Source organism: Equus caballus, chromosome 17 (assembly GCF_041296265.1).
Source record: "Equus caballus isolate H_3958 breed thoroughbred chromosome 17, TB-T2T, whole genome shotgun sequence".
In the NCBI taxonomy this organism is placed as follows: Eukaryota; Metazoa; Chordata; class Mammalia; order Perissodactyla; family Equidae; genus Equus; species Equus caballus.
The window spans coordinates 35,951,423-35,976,462 of NC_091700.1; the positions used below are offsets into that span (position 1 = coordinate 35,951,423).

General features: G+C 41.3%; 1 protein-coding gene across 2 annotated transcripts in view; it reads left to right on the forward strand.

Annotated features, from left to right (window-relative positions):
• LOC138918351 (phosphatidylinositol 3,4,5-trisphosphate 3-phosphatase TPTE2-like) overlaps positions 1 to 25,040 on the forward strand; it is a 390,322-nt gene that overhangs the window by 65,335 nt on the left and 299,947 nt on the right. For both annotated transcript variants that reach the window (XM_070239583.1, XM_070239584.1), the window contains 8 exons: positions 528 to 575; positions 1,459 to 1,512; positions 7,576 to 7,623; positions 8,507 to 8,560; positions 14,624 to 14,671; positions 15,555 to 15,608; positions 21,668 to 21,715; positions 22,599 to 22,652. In XM_070239583.1, coding sequence (XP_070095684.1) covers positions 528 to 575; positions 1,459 to 1,512; positions 7,576 to 7,623; positions 8,507 to 8,560; positions 14,624 to 14,671; positions 15,555 to 15,608; positions 21,668 to 21,715; positions 22,599 to 22,652 — 408 coding nt within the window. The remainder of the gene's footprint in view (positions 1 to 527; positions 576 to 1,458; positions 1,513 to 7,575; positions 7,624 to 8,506; positions 8,561 to 14,623; positions 14,672 to 15,554; positions 15,609 to 21,667; positions 21,716 to 22,598; positions 22,653 to 25,040) is intronic.

A 25,040-nucleotide genomic window follows, 5' to 3' on the forward strand; every position in this document is an offset into this window, starting at 1 on the left:
TCAGAAAATCTTTTAATCATCATTTGGTCATCGTTGACCTTCCTACTTGATTCTTTCCTACCAAATAACAACCAGGGACTAGGCCCTGACACTGTGTGTTCATTGTTCTTGTGTATTCTCTTTCTATCTATATCTCTGTGTTAGCTCTTACTTGGATGCGCCTCCCCATCCCGACACACTCAGATCCCTCTCACGTTTCCCAAATTGATTCCAGAGTGCATGAAGGAGAAACAAAATGGTGAAGAAGGAAGGAGGTTTAATCATGAATGCTATGTCTCCCTTGTTCCCTTCATTCTCTTTCCAGTGGATACACACAGGGACACACAGACACGCACACACGCACATACAGAACCCGGAAACTGTGTCAGAGGTTCCAGTGCTGGACCCTGAAACGGATGCTTTTGTTTCTGTCGTGTTTCCTCGTGACTTTACTTTTTGTGTGCTGCAATTCTGTTGGGAAAAAGAACCTGATTATCTTCCAAAATGTCTGACTCTATTTTTTGTACATGTTTTTTACTCTATGGCAGGGTTATGGATTCTTCCCGAATGTCGTCTGGCAACAGTGACAAGACGGGGTGAGTTGACATGAGTGATCTGAGTGGTGAAAGGTACGGGGGGCACCGATGGCAGCAACGGGTTTCCATAAGAGACTATAAGCTTCTGTAGGTAACTTTCTTTCCTGTTGGGCCTAGGTGGCAAAAGGAAGGAGGAGTCATAAGAGGGAGACTTCTTACTCACGGTTTGTTTGTGAGCCTTAGAAAGTAGTAGCCAAAGCTTTGAGGAAACTCTCAGAATGCCTGTGTGTAAGACTCTGCTAGAGTGGGCCAGGAGAGGAGAGAATCCTATTTGGAGCAAGGAGACGGTAGCAGTGGAGAGGGAGCAGTGGAGCTCTCAGCAGAAGAGAATGGAGCTAAACAGACCTCGGCTCCTTTCCTCAGCCTCCAGAGCTCTGCCACCATCTGAAGCTGGTGTCCCGAATGCCAAGCCACCGTCATATTGGAGGGAGCCCGTGCCTCAGACCTGCAATCATCTGAACCCTGTATGAGGAACAGAAAAGACATACATGATACATGAAGGGTCAGGATGTGGTGGAGGCTGTTGAGGATCAGGAAATTAGGAGGAGCTGGGGAAATGTGTGCCTACAACCTGGAGTTGAATTTTGAGCTAAATTCAACCTCGATGCAATTACACGTGAGAGTAAGGTTCAGTAGTGAAGAATTGTATTTCAATATCTTCATTCATTAGGCTTTTAGACCGGCCGAAGATCTTCGTTACAACTATAGAAAGCCCTATTTCTAGGGAAGATTAAAATACTAGTTTCCAAATAACTAACATCCACATAATTTTTTAGGGTTCAACCAGTTTACCACTTGAAGACTACTTGTAACTAATTGCAAACAAGAGTGTAACTCTATGAAGTCACTTGGAGTCTGATCATATATGCTTTTAATTCTTTAGAAATGACCCCGATGAACTGACAGAAATAATCTGTGATGGAACCACCAACAAAAGGTGACGTATATACTCAGAGAGAGAGAGAGAGAGAGAGAGAGAGAGAGAGAGTGAGTGAAATGCAGACGCGGCATTATCCATGGGAATGCGGAATATTCTGGACAATGATTCTAAGATCTTTTCTAAAATTTCGGATCCACTGAGCTAAGTCATGTTTATCATATTCTTAGATTCACAGAATGCTTGTTCAAATAAGTTGGTCACATCACTGTCCCATGTAGGAAATCTCAAATGACATGTTGTTGCATTTCTTGGTGTTTACGTTAACATGGAACAACTCTCCAGCCTCCGTGATGATTTGTTATGAGGACCAAATAAGTGTTAAACACTTAGGATGATGTCTGGCACGTAATAAATACCATTTAAGTGCTTATTAGATGGAACAAAAGTTTTCCGTGTACTTAGTCATGTCATCTGAAAACAGCGATAATTTTCACATTTCCTGTACAGTCCTTATACCTCTCACTTCTTTTTCTGACGTCATTGAGCAGTGTTGGAAGGCATATGGCTCTTGGGAGGAAATAAAAGGAGGTCAGGACTGGAGAACAGGATTGAGGGAGAGAGAGGTGCGCCACAAGGATGAGGGCTGGCAGGGCCAGGTTTTGAAGGGCATTGTAGGCTCTGCTGAATGGTTTTGGCTCAATCCTAGTAGCACTGGCAAGGCAATGAGGGGTCGTGCTTGAGGCTCTGCAAACAATACAAACTCCAATCGTGAACCGTAGACGTACCAACTGTAGCTTTCTAGAGAGGTAGGCTTTTCTAGAGATGCACTCCTAGACTGTGCATTCCCAGGTATGTGGACATCTTTTGGGGTGATGTCTGGGATGTGGAGAGGGTATGTTGTCTCTGCCGCTATATGGGCTTTTAAGGGCTGGAGAGTCTGTGCAGCTCGATATTCCCTCTCCCACGTGAATGCTGAGAAGAGTGAGAGCTGACCACAAAACAGGGAGCCGACTCCAGACAGAGTGTGGAGAGACCCAGTGGAGATAGCCCTTTGAGTCTTTAGTCAGGAGGTTGACAGAGCAAATCAAGACATAGACTCAATAAGGGGCATTGTTCTAAATGCACTTTCAAGTTTCCTTGGTAGAATAGGTTGGATGTAGGATGAGTTGAGACAGACAATTTTTGGTTTTTCAACGTCAGCTTTTTTGTACTATCTCCTTTTTTCCCCAATCTCATTTTCACCAGAACAAGCACCAGGAGAGCTATTTTTGAAACACTTTTTCCATTGTAAGAATTCGAAACTTATGCAGATTTCTAAATTGTGGTAAATGCATGTAACCTAAAATTGATCATCTTCAGCATTTTTAAGTGTGCCATTCTGTAGCGTTAGGTACCTTCCTATTGTTGTGCAGCCAACCTGCAGAACTCTTCTCGTCTTGCAAAACTGAAACTCTGTACACATTAAACTACTCTCCCCGTTGCCCCTTTCCCAAGCTCTTGGCAACCACCATTCTACCTTCTGTCTCTGTGAGTTTGACTACTCTAGGTATGTCATGTCAGTGGAATCATGCAAAATTTGTCTTCTTGTGCCTAGTTATTTCATTTAGCACAATGCCCTCAAAGTCAATCCATGTTGCAGCATGTGTCAGAATTTCATTTCTTTTTAAGACTGAACAATATTCCAACACATACAGAAAGTTCTCGCAAGGGGTTGCAAAAGCTCCAGTATACCCTTTACTTACTTTTCCAATTGTTAACATTTTGTCACATTTCCTTTGTTATTCCCGTCATATGGATATGTAGGTAGATAGACATAAATCTATCTATCTATCTATCTATAGATATATATAGAAAGAGAGAGAGAGAAAGAAAATACGTTTAGATATAGATATACACATAGAAAGAGCTCTCTCTCTCAATATATCTGTATCTAGATCTGATTTTTATGTGAGTTGAGGCAGAAGATGTTTGATAGACACACACGTGACACACACCTTCCTACACACTTAGGCTCTATTCCTGAATCATTAGAGAGAAAATGCAGACCACATACCCTTTACTCCTGAATATTTCAGTTTTATTTTTCTACCTTCAGGGACACCTAACCACAGCACAGTGATCAAAATCAGGAAATTTTCACTTCCGTAACCATAATACGATTACCAGAATTGGAAAATGAAAGCCATAATAGAATATTATCTGATTTATGGTTTACATTGCGACTCACTCTTGGTGTCATACATTCTATGGGTTTGGATAAAAGTAGAATGACATGAATCTGTCATTAGAGTTTCATAACGATGGAGTATTTTCACTGCTCTAAAAATCCTTTGTGCTCCGCCCATTCATCCTTCTCCCCGCCAACTCCTGGCAGCCACCGATCTCTTCCTGTCGCCCCAATTTTGCCACTTCCAGAATGTCGTATAGTTGGCCTCGTACAGTATGCAACCTTTTCAGATTGGCTTCTTTCACAAAGTAACATCCATGTAAGGTTTCTTTTCACAGCTTGATAGCTCGTTGCTTTTTAGCGCTGAATAATATGCCGTTGACTAGATGTACCACGGTTTGTTCATCCGTTCATCAGGTGCAGGACATCTCGGTTGCTTCCGCTTTTTGGCGATTACGAGTAAAGCTGCTATCAGCATTTGTGTGCAGGTTTTCATCTGCGTGTAAGTTTTGAACTCCTTGGGGTAAATACCAAGGAGCGTATGTTAAGCTGGATCGTACGTTAAGGGTTATGCTTAGTTTTGTAAGAAACCCCTAAACTGCCTTCCAGAGTGGCTGTTCCGTTTTGCCTTGCCACCAATACTGAATGAGTGTCTCCATTGCTCCACATGCTTGTCAGCAATTGCTGTTGTTAGTGTTCCATATTTTGACTATTCTAACAGGTGTGTAGTGGTATCTCATTGTTCAATTTGCATTTCCCTGGAGCCATATGATGTGGAGCATCGTCTTGTACTCTTAGTTGCCATTTTTATGTCTTCTTTGGCCAGATGTCTGTTAAGTTGTTTGCCCCATTTTTTAATCTGGTTGTGTGTGTTCTTGTTGTTTAGTTTTAAGATTTCTTTGCGTATTTGTCTATTTGTTATTCCTTTATCAACTGTGCCTTTTGCAAATGTTTTCTCCCAGTCTGTGGCTTGTGTTTTTATCCTCTTGACATTGTGTCTTGTGGAGCAGCAGTTTAAAATGTTAATGAAGTCCAGCTTATCAGTTATTCCTTTCATGATCTTGATTTTGCTGTCACATCTAGAAAGTCATGTTTCTAAAGAGGTCATCTCGGTTTTCTTCCGTGTTATTGTCTTCTAGGAATTCTAGAGTTTTGCTTTTGACATGTGGGTCTATAATGCATTTTGATTTCCGTTTTGTAAAGGTGTAAAGGTCCATGTGCACGTTCATTGTCTCGCACGTGGATGTCCAGTTCTTCCAGCACCATTCGTTGAAAAGACTGTCTTTGCTCCATTGTATGGTCTGTGCTCCTTTGTCAAAGAACGGTGGAGTATGTTAACGGGCATCTATTTCTAGGCTCTCTGTTCTGCTCCTTTGGTCCGTTTGTCTGTTCTTTCGCCAGTACCACACTGTCTTGATTGCTGTAGCTTTATAGTGAATTTTGACATTGGCTCATGTCAGTCCTTCAACTTTTTTCTTCTTTGATATTATGTTGACTTTTAAAAAGCTATTGCAGTTGCGATACGGTCAGAGAAAATCTATATGATATTGCTCCCGCGCACGTTATTAATGCTTTGTTTATGTCCAAATATGTTGTCTGTTTTCATAAATGTCACTTGTGTGCTCTCAAACAAGATGTGTTCTGTTTGCCCCAGAGAGAGATCGTGTCAGTCTGTTCTTATTTTCTTTGCTCTTTTTGGAAGCTTTTAGAATTTTCTCTTCATTTCCATGGATCCTTTACAGATAATTTTTTACTTCCTTCTTTAACTTTGTGAAATTTATCTTCATTAGTTTTTGAATATTTCCTCTTCTCTGTTTTCTTTTTTTTCCATCTTAGATGTCTTGGATTTCATTTATTTCAGATGTTAGATGTCTTTTTTTACCCACCATATCACACAGCTGTTCTTTTAAATATTCTCTCACTTTATTGTTTTATTGTGTTTTCTGGGAGAGTTTCTCAATGTCATTTTCCATGTCTAAATAATTTGCTGTTCTCATGTATCCACACTGCTATTTATCCCATGACTTAAGTCTTTAACAATCGTACTTTTACACCTATTTCCTCATGAGGTTTTCCTTATGGTTTCTCATTGTCACTTCGTGCTACTAACATCTTCCCTTGTATCTTTAAGTGTATTTGTCATGCTTATGTTCCAGTATGTTCCAGTAGTTCTACTTCAAATGGTCTATGTTGCTCACTTTGTTGTATTTCTTTTTCAGTCGTTGTACTCCTCAGGTATGTAATTGTTTTGACTTGTGAGCTTTCATTCCTTGTGGCTGTTGGCTACTCTGTCTGGCATCTTGTATTAGAGAAGGGCTAACGTTTTGCTTGGGACCATCTCAGTCTGTGGCTGTTATCTCAGAAGAATTATTAATAGTGTGTCCCTTTCACTCTCAGAAGTGTCCTCTCTTGGGTGCTGTATTATATAGTCACCTTTGTTGAGACCTAGGACCTAAGGTGTGTTTTTCTAAGTAAGTTTAATATGAGGGGAGGTGATGGCCCCAGGCGCAGACAGTCTCAGAAACCGTGAAACACTGTGACCACTCAACTCCTGTGGTCAGGATCTGTCACCTTTGAGCTCTTGGGGAAAGCGGCATTTGAGGAGGCATTTGAGGTTGTCACCTGGGGCTTGGGAGACGGAGGAGGTGGAGGAGTGAAGGATCAAGGATTGTTCAGCCCTTCCCTGCTTTCATCAGCTAACCTAATGCTACTCTAATTTTATCCTAGCTACATCTGGGTGGTTGCTACTTGTTTCTGCTGAGAAAGGAAAGTGATCGCTTCCAAGCAACTCAGGGGAGAGGCAAGAACGGTCCTTAAAATTTTCCCTCACACTGAGCCCCTCAAGGCTGCCACCCACTGCCCCTAATCCCAGGCTACCCACCAATTAAGAGACAGCCTTCAGGCCTCTGTCATTTCGCAGGGTTGTCACTCTTGTTATTTCTGGGGGTGCATAGTTCCTTAGGACTTCTGAAGTTTTGGGAGGAGGATGCAACATGCCGTACCATTTGGCGTCTTGATAGGAACCCATGATTTCTCTGGAAATTATCAGGGTGCGTTACTTTGATGAGAACCTTTAAGTGTATTTGAACTTTAAGATATATATACTAATGTATATTGTTGCCAGATACAGAATTAATGAAATTTGAAAGAATTTGGTGAAGAGTGCAGGCTGTCCAAAAATCAATAATATTTGTGCAATGCTGAATATTAGCATGATACTGTGAAGGTGACAGACTCAAAGTGCATTTTGCAAGTGTCTTATTTTGTAGATGAAGAAAAAGATAAATAGAGAAAAGATTACCCAAGCCAGTTTTGAGGTGAAAAGTCTTGATTTTGGATAATAGAACCAGATAACGTTTTCTGAGAGGACTGTAGAGAAAAAGAAAAAGAAAAAGAATCATTGTAAACGCATGGTCTTCACGCAGGTCAGAAAATCTTTTAATCATCATTTGGTCATCGTTGACCTTCCTACTTGATTCTTTCCTACCAAATAACAACCAGGGACTAGGCCCTGACACTGTGTGTTCATTGTTCTTGTGTATTCTCTTTCTATCTATATCTCTGTGTTAGCTCTTACTTGGATGCGCCTCCCCATCCCGACACACTCAGATCCCTCTCACGTTTCCCAAATTGATTCCAGAGTGCATGAAGGAGAAACAAAATGGTGAAGAAGGAAGGAGGTTTAATCATGAATGCTATGTCTCCCTTGTTCCCTTCATTCTCTTTCCAGTGGATACACACAGGGACACACAGACACGCACACACGCACATACAGAACCCGGAAACTGTGTCAGAGGTTCCAGTGCTGGACCCTGAAACGGATGCTTTTGTTTCTGTCGTGTTTCCTCGTGACTTTACTTTTTGTGTGCTGCAATTCTGTTGGGAAAAAGAACCTGATTATCTTCCAAAATGTCTGACTCTATTTTTTGTACATGTTTTTTACTCTATGGCAGGGTTATGGATTCTTCCCGAATGTCGTCTGGCAACAGTGACAAGACGGGGTGAGTTGACATGAGTGATCTGAGTGGTGAAAGGTACGGGGGGCACCGATGGCAGCAACGGGTTTCCATAAGAGACTATAAGCTTCTGTAGGTAACTTTCTTTCCTGTTGGGCCTAGGTGGCAAAAGGAAGGAGGAGTCATAAGAGGGAGACTTCTTACTCACGGTTTGTTTGTGAGCCTTAGAAAGTAGTAGCCAAAGCTTTGAGGAAACTCTCAGAATGCCTGTGTGTAAGACTCTGCTAGAGTGGGCCAGGAGAGGAGAGAATCCTATTTGGAGCAAGGAGACGGTAGCAGTGGAGAGGGAGCAGTGGAGCTCTCAGCAGAAGAGAATGGAGCTAAACAGACCTCGGCTCCTTTCCTCAGCCTCCAGAGCTCTGCCACCATCTGAAGCTGGTGTCCCGAATGCCAAGCCACCGTCATATTGGAGGGAGCCCGTGCCTCAGACCTGCAATCATCTGAACCCTGTATGAGGAACAGAAAAGACATACATGATACATGAAGGGTCAGGATGTGGTGGAGGCTGTTGAGGATCAGGAAATTAGGAGGAGCTGGGGAAATGTGTGCCTACAACCTGGAGTTGAATTTTGAGCTAAATTCAACCTCGATGCAATTACACGTGAGAGTAAGGTTCAGTAGTGAAGAATTGTATTTCAATATCTTCATTCATTAGGCTTTTAGACCGGCCGAAGATCTTCGTTACAACTATAGAAAGCCCTATTTCTAGGGAAGATTAAAATACTAGTTTCCAAATAACTAACATCCACATAATTTTTTAGGGTTCAACCAGTTTACCACTTGAAGACTACTTGTAACTAATTGCAAACAAGAGTGTAACTCTATGAAGTCACTTGGAGTCTGATCATATATGCTTTTAATTCTTTAGAAATGACCCCGATGAACTGACAGAAATAATCTGTGATGGAACCACCAACAAAAGGTGACGTATATACTCAGAGAGAGAGAGAGAGAGAGAGAGAGAGAGAGAGAGTGAGTGAAATGCAGACGCGGCATTATCCATGGGAATGCGGAATATTCTGGACAATGATTCTAAGATCTTTTCTAAAATTTCGGATCCACTGAGCTAAGTCATGTTTATCATATTCTTAGATTCACAGAATGCTTGTTCAAATAAGTTGGTCACATCACTGTCCCATGTAGGAAATCTCAAATGACATGTTGTTGCATTTCTTGGTGTTTACGTTAACATGGAACAACTCTCCAGCCTCCGTGATGATTTGTTATGAGGACCAAATAAGTGTTAAACACTTAGGATGATGTCTGGCACGTAATAAATACCATTTAAGTGCTTATTAGATGGAACAAAAGTTTTCCGTGTACTTAGTCATGTCATCTGAAAACAGCGATAATTTTCACATTTCCTGTACAGTCCTTATACCTCTCACTTCTTTTTCTGACGTCATTGAGCAGTGTTGGAAGGCATATGGCTCTTGGGAGGAAATAAAAGGAGGTCAGGACTGGAGAACAGGATTGAGGGAGAGAGAGGTGCGCCACAAGGATGAGGGCTGGCAGGGCCAGGTTTTGAAGGGCATTGTAGGCTCTGCTGAATGGTTTTGGCTCAATCCTAGTAGCACTGGCAAGGCAATGAGGGGTCGTGCTTGAGGCTCTGCAAACAATACAAACTCCAATCGTGAACCGTAGACGTACCAACTGTAGCTTTCTAGAGAGGTAGGCTTTTCTAGAGATGCACTCCTAGACTGTGCATTCCCAGGTATGTGGACATCTTTTGGGGTGATGTCTGGGATGTGGAGAGGGTATGTTGTCTCTGCCGCTATATGGGCTTTTAAGGGCTGGAGAGTCTGTGCAGCTCGATATTCCCTCTCCCACGTGAATGCTGAGAAGAGTGAGAGCTGACCACAAAACAGGGAGCCGACTCCAGACAGAGTGTGGAGAGACCCAGTGGAGATAGCCCTTTGAGTCTTTAGTCAGGAGGTTGACAGAGCAAATCAAGACATAGACTCAATAAGGGGCATTGTTCTAAATGCACTTTCAAGTTTCCTTGGTAGAATAGGTTGGATGTAGGATGAGTTGAGACAGACAATTTTTGGTTTTTCAACGTCAGCTTTTTTGTACTATCTCCTTTTTTCCCCAATCTCATTTTCACCAGAACAAGCACCAGGAGAGCTATTTTTGAAACACTTTTTCCATTGTAAGAATTCAAAACTTATGCAGATTTCTAAATTGTGGTAAATGCATGTAACCTAAAATTGATCATCTTCAGCATTTTTAAGTGTGCCATTCTGTAGCGTTAGGTACCTTCCTATTGTTGTGCAGCCAACCTGCAGAACTCTTCTCGTCTTGCAAAACTGAAACTCTGTACACATTAAACTACTCTCCCCGTTGCCCCTTTCCCAAGCTCTTGGCAACCACCATTCTACCTTCTGTCTCTGTGAGTTTGACTACTCTAGGTATGTCATGTCAGTGGAATCATGCAAAATTTGTCTTCTTGTGCCTAGTTATTTCATTTAGCACAATGCCCTCAAAGTCAATCCATGTTGCAGCATGTGTCAGAATTTCATTTCTTTTTAAGACTGAACAATATTCCAACACATACAGAAAGTTCTCGCAAGGGGTTGCAAAAGCTCCAGTATACCCTTTACTTACTTTTCCAATTGTTAACATTTTGTCACATTTCCTTTGTTATTCCCGTCATATGGATATGTAGGTAGATAGACATAAATCTATCTATCTATCTATCTATAGATATATATAGAAAGAGAGAGAGAGAAAGAAAATACGTTTAGATATAGATATACACATAGAAAGAGCTCTCTCTCTCAATATATCTGTATCTAGATCTGATTTTTATGTGAGTTGAGGCAGAAGATGTTTGATAGACACACACGTGACACACACCTTCCTACACACTTAGGCTCTATTCCTGAATCATTAGAGAGAAAATGCAGACCACATACCCTTTACTCCTGAATATTTCAGTTTTATTTTTCTACCTTCAGGGACACCTAACCACAGCACAGTGATCAAAATCAGGAAATTTTCACTTCCGTAACCATAATACGATTACCAGAATTGGAAAATGAAAGCCATAATAGAATATTATCTGATTTATGGTTTACATTGCGACTCACTCTTGGTGTCATACATTCTATGGGTTTGGATAAAAGTAGAATGACATGAATCTGTCATTAGAGTTTCATAACGATGGAGTATTTTCACTGCCCTAAAAATCCTTTGTGCTCCGCCCATTCATCCTTCTCCCCGCCAACTCCTGGCAGCCACCGATCTCTTCCTGTCGCCCCAATTTTGCCACTTCCAGAATGTCGTATAGTTGGCCTCGTACAGTATGCAACCTTTTCAGATTGGCTTCTTTCACAAAGTAACATGCATGTAAGGTTTCTTTTCACAGCTTGATAGCTCGTTGCTTTTTAGTGCTGAATAATATGCCGTTGACTAGATGTACCACGGTTTGTTCATCCGTTCATCAGGTGCAGGACATCTTGGTTGCTTCCGCTTTTTGGCGATTACGAGTAAAGCTGCTATCAGCATTTGTGTGCAGGTTTTCATCTGCGTGTAAGTTTTGAACTCCTTGGGGTAAATACCAAGGAGCGTATGTTAAGCTGGATCGTACGTTAAGGGTTATGCTTAGTTTTGTAAGAAACCCCTAAACTGCCTTCCAGAGTGGCTGTTCCGTTTTGCCTTGCCACCAATACTGAATGAGTGTCTCCATTGCTCCACATGCTTGTCAGCAATTGCTGTTGTTAGTGTTCCATATTTTGACTATTCTAACAGGTGTGTAGTGGTATCTCATTGTTCAATTTGCATTTCCCTGGAGCCATATGATGTGGAGCATCGTCTTGTACTCTTAGTTGCCATTTTTATGTCTTCTTTGGCCAGATGTCTGTTAAGTTGTTTGCCCCATTTTTTAATCTGGTTGTGTGTGTTCTTGTTGTTTAGTTTTAAGATTTCTTTGCGTATTTGTCTATTTGTTATTCCTTTATCAACTGTGCCTTTTGCAAATGTTTTCTCCCAGTCTGTGGCTTGTGTTTTTATCCTCTTGACATTGTGTCTTGTGGAGCAGCAGTTTAAAATGTTAATGAAGTCCAGCTTATCAGTTATTCCTTTCATGATCTTGATTTTGCTGTCACATCTAGAAAGTCATGTTTCTAAAGAGGTCATCTCGGTTTTCTTCCGTGTTATTGTCTTCTAGGAATTCTAGAGTTTTGCTTTTGACATGTGGGTCTATAATGCATTTTGATTTCCGTTTTGTAAAGGTGTAAAGGTCCATGTGCACGTTCATTGTCTCGCACGTGGATGTCCAGTTCTTCCAGCACCATTCGTTGAAAAGACTGTCTTTGCTCCATTGTATGGTCTGTGCTCCTTTGTCAAAGAACGGTGGAGTATGTTAACGGGCATCTATTTCTAGGCTCTCTGTTCTGCTCCTTTGGTCCGTTTGTCTGTTCTTTCGCCAGTACCACACTGTCTTGATTGCTGTAGCTTTATAGTGAATTTTGACATTGGCTCATGTCAGTCCTTCAACTTTTTTCTTCTTTGATATTATGTTGACTTTTAAAAAGCTATTGCAGTTGCGATACGGTCAGAGAAAATCTATATGATATTGCTCCCGCGCACGTTATTAATGCTTTGTTTATGTCCAAATATGTTGTCTGTTTTCATAAATGTCACTTGTGTGCTCTCAAACAAGATGTGTTCTGTTTGCCCCAGAGAGAGATCGTGTCAGTCTGTTCTTATTTTCTTTGCTCTTTTTGGAAGCTTTTAGAATTTTCTCTTCATTTCCATGGATCCTTTACAGATAATTTTTTACTTCCTTCTTTAACTTTGTGAAATTTATCTTCATTAGTTTTTGAATATTTCCTCTTCTCTGTTTTCTTTTTTTTCCATCTTAGATGTCTTGGATTTCATTTATTTCAGATGTTAGATGTCTTTTTTTACCCATCATATCACACAGCTGTTCTTTTAAATATTCTCTCACTTTATTGTTTTATTGTGTTTCCTGGGAGAGTTTCTCAATGTCATTTTCCATGTCTAAATAATTTGCTGTTCTCATGTATCCACACTGCTGTTTATCCCATGACTTAAGTCTTTAACAATCGTACTTTTACACCTATTTCCTCATGAGGTTTTCCTTATGGTTTCTCATTGTCACTTCGTGCTACTAACATCTTCCCTTGTATCTTTAAGTGTATTTGTCATGCTTATGTTCCAGTATGTTCCAGTAGTTCTACTTCAAATGGTCTATGTTGCTCACTTTGTTGTATTTCTTTTTCAGTCGTTGTACTCCTCAGGTATGTAATTGTTTTGACTTGTGAGCTTTCATTCCTTGTGGCTGTTGGCTACTCTGTCTGGCATCTTGTATTAGAGAAGGGCTAACGTTTTGCTTGGGACCATCTCAGTCTGTGGCTGTTATCTCAGAATAATTATTAATAGTGTGTCCCTTTCACTCTCAGAAGTGTCCTCTCTTGGGTGCTGTATTATATAGTCACCTTTGTTGAGACCTAGGACCTAAGGTGTGTTTTTCTAAGTAAGTTTAATATGAGGGGAGGTGATGGCCCCAGGCGCAGACAGTCTCAGAAACCGTGAAACACTGTGACCACTCAACTCCTGTGGTCAGGATCTGTCACCTTTGAGCTCTTGGGGAAAGCGGCATTTGAGGAGGCATTTGAGGTTGTCACCTGGGGCTTGGGAGACGGAGGAGGTGGAGGAGTGAAGGATCAAGGATTGTTCAGCCCTTCCCTGCTTTCATCAGCTAACCTAATGCTACTCTAATTTTATCCTAGCTACATCTGGGTGGTTGCTACTTGTTTCTGCTGAGAAAGGAAAGTGATCGCTTCCAAGCAACTCAGGGGAGAGGCAAGAACGGTCCTTAAAATTTTCCCTCACACTGAGCCCCTCAAGGCTGCCACCCACTGCCCCTAATCCCAGGCTACCCACCAATTAAGAGACAGCCTTCAGGCCTCTGTCATTTCGCAGGGTTGTCACTCTTGTTATTTCTGGGGGTGCATAGTTCCTTAGGACTTCTGAAGTTTTGGGAGGAGGATGCAACATGCCGTACCATTTGGCGTCTTGATAGGAACCCATGATTTCTCTGGAAATTATCAGGGTGCGTTACTTTGATGAGAACCTTTAAGTGTATTTGAACTTTAAGATATATATACTAATGTATATTGTTGCCAGATACAGAATTAATGAAATTTGAAAGAATTTGGTGAAGAGTGCAGGCTGTCCAAAAATCAATAATATTTGTGCAATGCTGAATATTAGCATGATACTGTGAAGGTGACAGACTCAAAGTGCATTTTGCAAGTGTCTTATTTTGTAGATGAAGAAAAAGATAAATAGAGAAAAGATTACCCAAGCCAGTTTTGAGGTGAAAAGTCTTGATTTTGGATAATAGAACCAGATAACGTTTTCTGAGAGGACTGTAGAGAAAAAGAAAAAGAAAAAGAATCATTGTAAACGCATGGTCTTCACGCAGGTCAGAAAATCTTTTAATCATCATTTGGTCATCCTTGACCTTCCTACTTGTTTCTTTCCTACCAAATAACAACCAGGGACTAGGCCCTGACACTGTGTGTTCATTGTTCTTGTGTATTCTCTTTCTATCTATATCTCTGTGTTAGCTCTTACTTGGATGCACCTCCCCATCCCGACACACTCAGATCCCTCTCACGTTTCCCAAATTGATTCCAGAGTGCATGAAGGAGAAACAAAATGGTGAAGAAGGAAGGAGGTTTAATCATGAATGCTATGTCTCCCTTGTTCCCTTCATTCTCTTTCCAGTGGATACACACAGGGACACACAGACACGCACACACGCACATACAGAACCCGGAAACTGTGTCAGAGGTTCCAGTGCTGGACCCTGAAACGGATGCTTTTGTTTCTGTCGTGTTTCCTCGTGACTTTACTTTTTGTGTGCTGCAATTCTGTTGGGAAAAAGAACCTGATTATCTTCCAAAATGTCTGACTCTATTTTTTGTACATGTTTTTTACTCTATGGCAGGGTTATGGATTCTTCCCGAATGTCGTCTGGCAACACTGACAAGACGGGGTGAGTTGACATGAGTGATCTGAGTGGTGAAAGGTACGGGGGGCACCGATGGCAACAACAGGTTTCCATAAGAGACTATAAGCTTCTGTAGGTAACTTTCTTTCCTGTTGGGCCTAGGTGGCAAAAGGAAGGAGGAGTCATAAGAGGGAGACTTCTTACTCACGGTTTGTTTGTGAGCCTTAGAAAGTAGTAGCCAAAGCTTTGAGGAAACTCTCAGAATGCCTGTGTGTAAGACTCTGCTAGAGTGGGCCAGGAGAGGAGAGAATCCTATTTGGAGCAAGGAGACGGTAGCAGTGGAGAGGGAGCAGTGGAGCTCTCAGCAGAAGAGAATGGAGCTAAACAGACCTCGGCTCCTTTCCTCAGCCTCCAGAGCTCTGCCACCATCTGAAGCTGGTGTCCCGAATGCCAAGCCACCGTCATATTGGAGGGAGCCCGTGCCTCAGACCTGCAATCATCTGAACCCTGTATGAGGAACAGAAAAGACATACATGATACATGAAGGGTCAGGATGTGGTGGAGGCTGTTGAGGATCAGGAAATTAGGAGGAGCTGGGGAAATGTGTGCCTACAACCTGGAGTTGAATTTTGAGCTAAATTCAACCTCGATGCAATTACACGTGAGAGTAAGGTTCAGTAGTGAAGAATTGTATTTCAATATCTTCATTCATTAGGCTTTTAGACCGGCCGAAGATCTTCGTTACAACTATAGAAAGCCCTATTTCTAGGGAAGATTAAAATACTAGTTTCCAAATAACTAACATCCACATAATTTTTTAGGGTTCAACCAGTTTACCACTTGAAGACTACTTGTAACTAATTGCAAACAAGAGTGTAACTCTATGAAGTCACTTGGAGTCTGATCATATATGCTTTTAATTCTTTAGAAATGACCCCGATGAACTGACAGAAATAATCTGTGATGGAACCACCAACAAAAGGTGACGTATATACTCAGAGAGAGAGAGAGAGAGAGAGAGAGAGAGTGAGTGAAATGCAGACGCGGCATTATCCATGGGAATGCGGAATATTCTGGACAATCATTCTAAGATCTTTTCTAAAATTTCGGATCCACTGAGCTAAGTCATGTTTATCATATTCTTAGATTCACAGAATGCTTGTTCAAATAAGTTGGTCACATCACTGTCCCATGTAGGAAATCTCAAATGACATGTTGTTGCATTTCTTGGTGTTTACGTTAACATGGAACAACTCTCCAGCCTCCGTGATGATTTGTTATGAGGACCAAATAAGTGTTAAACACTTAGGATGATGTCTGGCACGTAATAAATACCATTTAAGTGCTTATTAGATGGAACAAAAGTTTTCCGTGTACTTAGTCATGTCATCTGAAAACAGCGATAATTTTCACATTTCCTGTACAGTCCTTATACCTCTCACTTCTTTTTCTGACGTCATTGAGCAGTGTTGGAAGGCATATGGCTCTTGAGAGGAAATAAAAGGAGGTCAGGACTGGAGAACAGGATTGAGGGAGAGAGAGGTGCGCCACAAGGATGAGGGCTGGCAGGGCCAGGTTTTGAAGGGCATTGTAGGCTCTGCTGAATGGTTTTGGCTCAATCCTAGTAGCACTGGCAAGGCAATGAGGGGTCGTGCTTGAGGCTCTGCAAACAATACAAACTCCAATCGTGAACCGTAGACGTACCAACTGTAGCTTTCTAGAGAGGTAGGCTTTTCTAGAGATGCACTCCTAGACTGTGCATTCCCAGGTATGTGGACATCTTTTGGGGTGATGTCTGGGATGTGGAGAGGGTATGTTGTCTCTGCCGCTATATGGGCTTTTAAGGGCTGGAGAGTCTGTGCAGCTCGATATTCCCTCTCCCACGTGAATGCTGAGAAGAGTGAGAGCTGACCACAAAACAGGGAGCCGACTCCAGACAGAGTGTGGAGAGACCCAGTGGAGATAGCCCTTTGAGTCTTTAGTCAGGAGGTTGACAGAGCAAATCAAGACATAGACTCAATAAGGGGCATTGTTCTAAATGCACTTTCAAGTTTCCTTGGTAGAATAGGTTGGATGTAGGATGAGTTGAGACAGACAATTTTTGGTTTTTCAACGTCAGCTTTTTTGTACTATCTCCTTTTTTCCCCAATCTCATTTTCACCAGAACAAGCACCAGGAGAGCTATTTTTGAAACACTTTTTCCATTGTAAGAATTCAAAACTTATGCAGATTTCTAAATTGTGGTAAATGCATGTAACCTAAAATTGATCATCTTCAGCATTTTTAAGTGTGCCATTCTGTAGCGTTAGGTACCTTCCTATTGTTGTGCAGCCAACCTGCAGAACTCTTCTCGTCTTGCAAAACTGAAACTCTGTACACATTAAACTACTCTCCCCGTTGCCCCTTTCCCAAGCTCTTGGCAACCACCATTCTACCTTCTGTCTCTGTGAGTTTGACTACTCTAGGTATGTCATGTCAGTGGAATCATGCAAAATTTGTCTTCTTGTGCCTAGTTATTTCATTTAGCACAATGCCCTCAAAGTCAATCCATGTTGCAGCATGTGTCAGAATTTCATTTCTTTTTAAGACTGAACAATATTCCAACACATACAGAAAGTTCTCGCAAGGGGTTGCAAAAGCTCCAGTATACCCTTTACTTACTTTTCCAATTGTTAACATTTTGTCACATTTCCTTTGTTATTCCCGTCATATGGATATGTAGGTAGATAGACATAAATCTATCTATCTATCTATCTATAGATATATATAGAAAGAGAGAGAGAGAAAGAAAATACGTTTAGATATAGATATACACATAGAAAGAGCTCTCTCTCTCTCAATATATCTGTATCTAGATCTGATTTTTATGTGAGTTGAGGCAGAAGATGTTTGATAGACACACACGTGACACACACCTTCCTACACACTTAGGCTCTATTCCTGAATCATTAGAGAGAAAATGCAGACCACATACCCTTTACTCCTGAATATTTCAGTTTTATTTTTCTACCTTCAGGGACACCTAACCACAGCACAGTGATCAAAATCAGGAAATTTTCACTTCCGTAACCATAATACGATTACCAGAATTGGAAAATGAAAGCCATAATAGAATATTATCTGATTTATGGTTTACATTGCGACTCACTCTTGGTGTCATACATTCTATGGGTTTGGATAAAAGTAGAATGACATGAATCTGTCATTAGAGTTTCATAACGATGGAGTATTTTCACTGCCCTAAAAATCCTTTGTGCTCCGCCCATTCATCCTTCTCCCCGCCAACTCCTGGCAGCCACCGATCTCTTCCTGTCGCCCCAATTTTGCCACTTCCAGAATGTCATATAGTTGGCCTCGTACAGTATGCAACCTTTTCAGATTGGCTTCTTTCACAAAGTAACATGCATGTAAAGTTTCTTTTCACAGCTTGATAGCTCGTTGCTTTTTAGCGCTGAATAATATGCCGTTGACTAGATGTACCACGGTTTGTTCATCCGTTCATCAGGTGCAGGACATCTTGGTTGCTTCCGCTTTTTGGCGATTACGAGTAAAGCTGCTATCAGCATTTGTGTGCAGGTTTTCATCTGCGTGTAAGTTTTGAACTCCTTGGGGTAAATACCAAGGAGCGTATGTTAAGCTGGATCGTACGTTAAGGGTTATGCTTAGTTTTGTAAGAAACCCCTAAACTGCCTTCCAGAGTGGCTGTTCCGTTTTGCCTTGCCACCAATACTGAATGAGTGTCTCCATTGCTCCACATGCTTGTCAGCAATTGCTGTTGTTAGTGTTCCATATTTTGACTATTCTAACAGGTGTGTAGTGGTATCTCATTGTTCAATTTGCATTTCCCTGGAGCCATATGATGTGGAGCATCGTCTTGTACTCTTAGTTGCCATTTTTATGTCTTCTTTGGCCAGATGTCTGTTAAGTTGTTTGCCCCATTTTTTAATCTGGTTGTGTGTGTTCTTGTTGTTTAGTTTTAAGATTTCTTTGCGTATTTGTCTATTTGTTATTCCTTTATCAACTGTGCCTTTTGCAAATGTTTTCTCCCAGTCTGTGGCTTGTGTTTTTATCCTCTTGACATTGTGTCTTGTGGAGCAGCAGTTTAAAATGTTAATGAAGTCCAGCTTATCAGTTATTCCTTTCATGATCTTGATTTTGCTGTCACATCTAGAAAGTCATGTTTCTAAAGAGGTCATCTCGGTTTTCTTCCGTGTTATTGTCTTCTAGGAATTCTAGAGTTTTGCTTTTGACATGTGGGTCTATAATGCATTTTGATTTCCGTTTTGTAAAGGTGTAAAGGTCCATGTGCACGTTCATTGTCTCGCACGTGGATGTCCAGTTCTTCCAGCACCATTCGTTGAAAAGACTGTCTTTGCTCCATTGTATGGTCTGTGCTCCTTTGTCAAAGAACGGTGGAGTATGTTAACGGGCATCTATTTCTAGGCTCTCTGTTCTGCTCCTTTGGTCCGTTTGTCTGTTCTTTCGCCAGTACCACACTGTCTTGATTGCTGTAGCTTTATAGTGAATTTTGACATTGGCTCATGTCAGTCCTTCAACTTTTTTCTTCTTTGATATTATGTTGACTTTTAAAAAGCTATTGCAGTTGCGATACGGTCAGAGAAAATCTATATGATATTGCTCCCGCGCACGTTATTAATGCTTTGTTTATGTCCAAATATGTTGTCTGTTTTCATAAATGTCACTTGTGTGCTCTCAAACAAGATGTGTTCTGTTTGCCCCAGAGAGAGATCGTGTCAGTCTGTTCTTATTTTCTTTGCTCTTTTTGGAAGCTTTTAGAATTTTCTCTTCATTTCCATGGATCCTTTACAGATAATTTTTTACTTCCTTCTTTAACTTTGTGAAATTTATCTTCATTAGTTTTTGAATATTTCCTCTTCTCTGTTTTCTTTTTTTTCCATCTTAGATGTCTTGGATTTCATTTATTTCAGATGTTAGATGTCTTTTTTTACCCATCATATCACACAGCTGTTCTTTTAAATATTCTCTCACTTTATTGTTTTATTGTGTTTCCTGGGAGAGTTTCTCAATGTCATTTTCCATGTCTAAATAATTTGCTGTTCTCATGTATCCACACTGCTGTTTATCCCATGACTTAAGTCTTTAACAATCGTACTTTTACACCTATTTCCTCATGAGGTTTTCCTTATGGTTTCTCATTGTCACTTCGTGCTACTAACATCTTCCCTTGTATCTTTAAGTGTATTTGTCATGCTTATGTTCCAGTATGTTCCAGTAGTTCTACTTCAAATGGTCTATGTTGCTCACTTTGTTGTATTTCTTTTTCAGTCGTTGTACTCCTCAGGTATGTAATTGTTTTGACTTGTGAGCTTTCATTCCTTGTGGCTGTTGGCTACTCTGTCTGGCATCTTGTATTAGAGAAGGGCTAACGTTTTGCTTGGGACCATCTCAGTCTGTGGCTGTTATCTCAGAATAATTATTAATAGTGTGTCCCTTTCACTCTCAGAAGTGTCCTCTCTTGGGTGCTGTATTATATAGTCACCTTTGTTGAGACCTAGGACCTAAGGTGTGTTTTTCTAAGTAAGTTTAATATGAGGGGAGGTGATGGCCCCAGGCGCAGACAGTCTCAGAAACCGTGAAACACTGTGACCACTCAACTCCTGTGGTCAGGATCTGTCACCTTTGAGCTCTTGGGGAAAGCGGCATTTGAGGAGGCATTTGAGGTTGTCACCTGGGGCTTGGGAGACGGAGGAGGTGGAGGAGTGAAGGATCAAGGATTGTTCAGCCCTTCCCTGCTTTCATCAGCTAACCTAATGCTACTCTAATTTTATCCTAGCTACATCTGGGTGGTTGCTACTTGTTTCTGCTGAGAAAGGAAAGTGATCGCTTCCAAGCAACTCAGGGGAGAGGCAAGAACGGTCCTTAAAATTTTCCCTCACACTGAGCCCCTCAAGGCTGCCACCCACTGCCCCTAATCCCAGGCTACCCACCAATTAAGAGACAGCCTTCAGGCCTCTGTCATTTCGCAGGGTTGTCACTCTTGTTATTTCTGGGGGTGCATAGTTCCTTAGGACTTCTGAAGTTTTGGGAGGAGGATGCAACATGCCGTACCATTTGGCGTCTTGATAGGAACCCATGATTTCTCTGGAAATTATCAGGGTGCGTTACTTTGATGAGAACCTTTAAGTGTATTTGAACTTTAAGATATATATACTAATGTATATTGTTGCCAGATACAGAATTAATGAAATTTGAAAGAATTTGGTGAAGAGTGCAGGCTGTCCAAAAATCAATAATATTTGTGCAATGCTGAATATTAGCATGATACTGTGAAGGTGACAGACTCAAAGTGCATTTTGCAAGTGTCTTATTTTGTAGATGAAGAAAAAGATAAATAGAGAAAAGATTACCCAAGCCAGTTTTGAGGTGAAAAGTCTTGATTTTGGATAATAGAACCAGATAACGTTTTCTGAGAGGACTGTAGAGAAAAAGAAAAAGAAAAAGAATCATTGTAAACGCATGGTCTTCACGCAGGTCAGAAAATATTTTAATCATCATTTGGTCATCGTTGACCTTCCTACTTGATTCTTTCCTACCAAATAACAACCAGGGACTAGGCCCTGACACTGTGTGTTCATTGTTCTTGTGTATTCTCTTTCTATCTATATCTCTGTGTTAGCTCTTACTTGGATGCGCCTCCCCATCCCGGCACACTCAGATCCCTCTCACGTTTCCCAAATTGATTCCAGAGTGCATGAAGGAGAAACAAAATGGTGAAGAAGGAAGGAGGTTTAATCATGAATGCTATGTCTCCCTTGTTCCCTTCATTCTCTTTCCAGTGGATACACACAGGGACACACAGACACGCACACACGCACATACAGAACCCGGAAACTGTGTCAGAGGTTCCAGTGCTGGACCCTGAAACGGATGCTTTTGTTTCTGTCGCGTTTCCTCGTGACTTTACTTTTTGTGTGCTGCAATTCTGTTGGGAAAAAGAACCTGATTATCTTCCAAAATGTCTGACTCTATTTTTTGTACATGTTTTTTACTCTATGGCAGGGTTATGGATTCTTCCCGAATGTCGTCTGGCAACAGTGACAAGACGGGGTGAGTTGACATGAGTGATCTGAGTGGTGAAAGGTACGGGGGGCACCGATGGCAACAACGGGTTTCCATAAGAGACTATAAGCTTCTGTAGGTAACTTTCTTTCCTGTTGGGCCTAGGTGGCAAAAGGAAGGAGGAGTCATAAGAGGGAGACTTCTTACTCACGGTTTGTTTGTGAGCCTTAGAAAGTAGTAGCCAAAGCTTTGAGGAAACTCTCAGAATGCCTGTGTGTAAGACTCTGCTAGAGTGGGCCAGGAGAGGAGAGAATCCTATTTGGAGCAAGGAGACGGTAGCAGTGGAGAGGGAGCAGTGGAGCTCTCAGCAGAAGAGAATGGAGCTAAACAGACCTCGGCTCCTTTCCTCAGCCTCCAGAGCTCTGCCACCATCTGAAGCTGGTGTCCCGAATGCCAAGCCACCGTCATATTGGAGGGAGCCCGTGCCTCAGACCTGCAATCATCTGAACCCTGTATGAGGAACAGAAAAGACATACATGATACATGAAGGGTCAGGATGTGGTGGAGGCTGTTGAGGATCAGGAAATTAGGAGGAGCTGGGGAAATGTGTGCCTACAACCTGGAGTTGAATTTTGAGCTAAATTCAACCTCGATGCAATTACACGTGAGAGTAAGGTTCAGTAGTGAAGAATTGTATTTCAATATCTTCATTCATTAGGCTTTTAGACCGGCCGAAGATCTTCGTTACAACTATAGAAAGCCCTATTTCTAGGGAAGATTAAAATACTAGTTTCCAAATAACTAACATCCACATAATTTTTTAGGGTTCAACCAGTTTACCACTTGAAGACTACTTGTAACTAATTGCAAACAAGAGTGTAACTCTATGAAGTCACTTGGAGTCTGATCATATATGCTTTTAATTCTTTAGAAATGACCCCGATGAACTGACAGAAATAATCTGTGATGGAACCACCAACAAAAGGTGACGTATATACTCAGAGAGAGAGAGAGAGAGAGAGAGAGAGAGAGAGAGTGAGTGAAATGCAGACGCGGCATTATCCATGGGAATGCGGAATATTCTGGACAATGATTCTAAGATCTTTTCTAAAATTTCGGATCCACTGAGCTAAGTCATGTTTATCATATTCTTAGATTCACAGAATGCTTGTTCAAATAAGTTGGTCACATCACTGTCCCATGTAGGAAATCTCAAATGACATGTTGTTGCATTTCTTGGTGTTTACGTTAACATGGAACAACTCTCCAGCCTCCGTGATGATTTGTTATGAGGACCAAATAAGTGTTAAACACTTAGGATGATGTCTGGCACGTAATAAATACCATTTAAGTGCTTATTAGATGGAACAAAAGTTTTCCGTGTACTTAGTCATGTCATCTGAAAACAGCGATAATTTTCACATTTCCTGTACAGTCCTTATACCTCTCACTTCTTTTTCTGACGTCATTGAGCAGTGTTGGAAGGCATATGGCTCTTGGGAGGAAATAAAAGGAGGTCAGGACTGGAGAACAGGATTGAGGGAGAGAGAGGTGCGCCACAAGGATGAGGGCTGGCAGGGCCAGGTTTTGAAGGGCATTGTAGGCTCTGCTGAATGGTTTTGGCTCAATCCTAGTAGCACTGGCAAGGCAATGAGGGGTCGTGCTTGAGGCTCTGCAAACAATACAAACTCCAATCGTGAACCGTAGACGTACCAACTGTAGCTTTCTAGAGAGGTAGGCTTTTCTAGAGATGCACTCCTAGACTGTGCATTCCCAGGTATGTGGACATCTTTTGGGGTGATGTCTGGGATGTGGAGAGGGTATGTTGTCTCTGCCGCTATATGGGCTTTTAAGGGCTGGAGAGTCTGTGCAGCTCGATATTCCCTCTCCCACGTGAATGCTGAGAAGAGTGAGAGCTGACCACAAAACAGGGAGCCGACTCCAGACAGAGTGTGGAGAGACCCAGTGGAGATAGCCCTTTGAGTCTTTAGTCAGGAGGTTGACAGAGCAAATCAAGACATAGACTCAATAAGGGGCATTGTTCTAAATGCACTTTCAAGTTTCCTTGGTAGAATAGGTTAGATGTAGGATGAGTTGAGACAGACAATTTTTGGTTTTTCAACGTCAGCTTTTTTGTACTATCTCCTTTTTTCCCCAATCTCATTTTCACCAGAACAAGCACCAGGAGAGCTATTTTTGAAACACTTTTTCCATTGTAAGAATTCGAAACTTATGCAGATTTCTAAATTGTGGTAAATGCATGTAACCTAAAATTGATCATCTTCAGCATTTTTAAGTGTGCCATTCTGTAGCGTTAGGTACCTTCCTATTGTTGTGCAGCCAACCTGCAGAACTCTTCTCGTCTTGCAAAACTGAAACTCTGTACACATTAAACTACTCTCCCCGTTGCCCCTTTCCCAAGCTCTTGGCAACCACCATTCTACCTTCTGTCTCTGTGAGTTTGACTACTCTAGGTATGTCATGTCAGTGGAATCATGCAAAATTTGTCTTCTTGTGCCTAGTTATTTCATTTAGCACAATGCCCTCAAAGTCAATCCATGTTGCAGCATGTGTCAGAATTTCATTTCTTTTTAAGACTGAACAATATTCCAACACATACAGAAAGTTCTCGCAAGGGGTTGCAAAAGCTCCAGTATACCCTTTACTTACTTTTCCAATTGTTAACATTTTGTCACATTTCCTTTGTTATTCCCGTCATATGGATATGTAGGTAGATAGACATAAATCTATCTATCTATCTATCTATAGATATATATAGAAAGAGAGAGAGAGAAAGAAAATACGTTTAGATATAGATATACACATAGAAAGAGCTCTCTCTCTCAATATATCTGTATCTAGATCTGATTTTTATGTGAGTTGAGGCAGAAGATGTTTGATAGACACACACGTGACACACACCTTCCTACACACTTAGGCTCTATTCCTGAATCATTAGAGAGAAAATGCAGACCACATACCCTTTACTCCTGAATATTTCAGTTTTATTTTTCTACCTTCAGGGACACCTAACCACAGCACAGTGATCAAAATCAGGAAATTTTCACTTCCGTAACCATAATACGATTACCAGAATTGGAAAATGAAAGCCATAATAGAATATTATCTGATTTATGGTTTACATTGCGACTCACTCTTGGTGTCATACATTCTATGGGTTTGGATAAAAGTAGAATGACATGAATCTGTCATTAGAGTTTCATAACGATGGAGTATTTTCACTGCCCTAAAAATCCTTTGTGCTCCGCCCATTCATCCTTCTCCCCGCCAACTCCTGGCAGCCACCGATCTCTTCCTGTCGCCCCAATTTTGCCACTTCCAGAATGTCGTATAGTTGGCCTCGTACAGTATG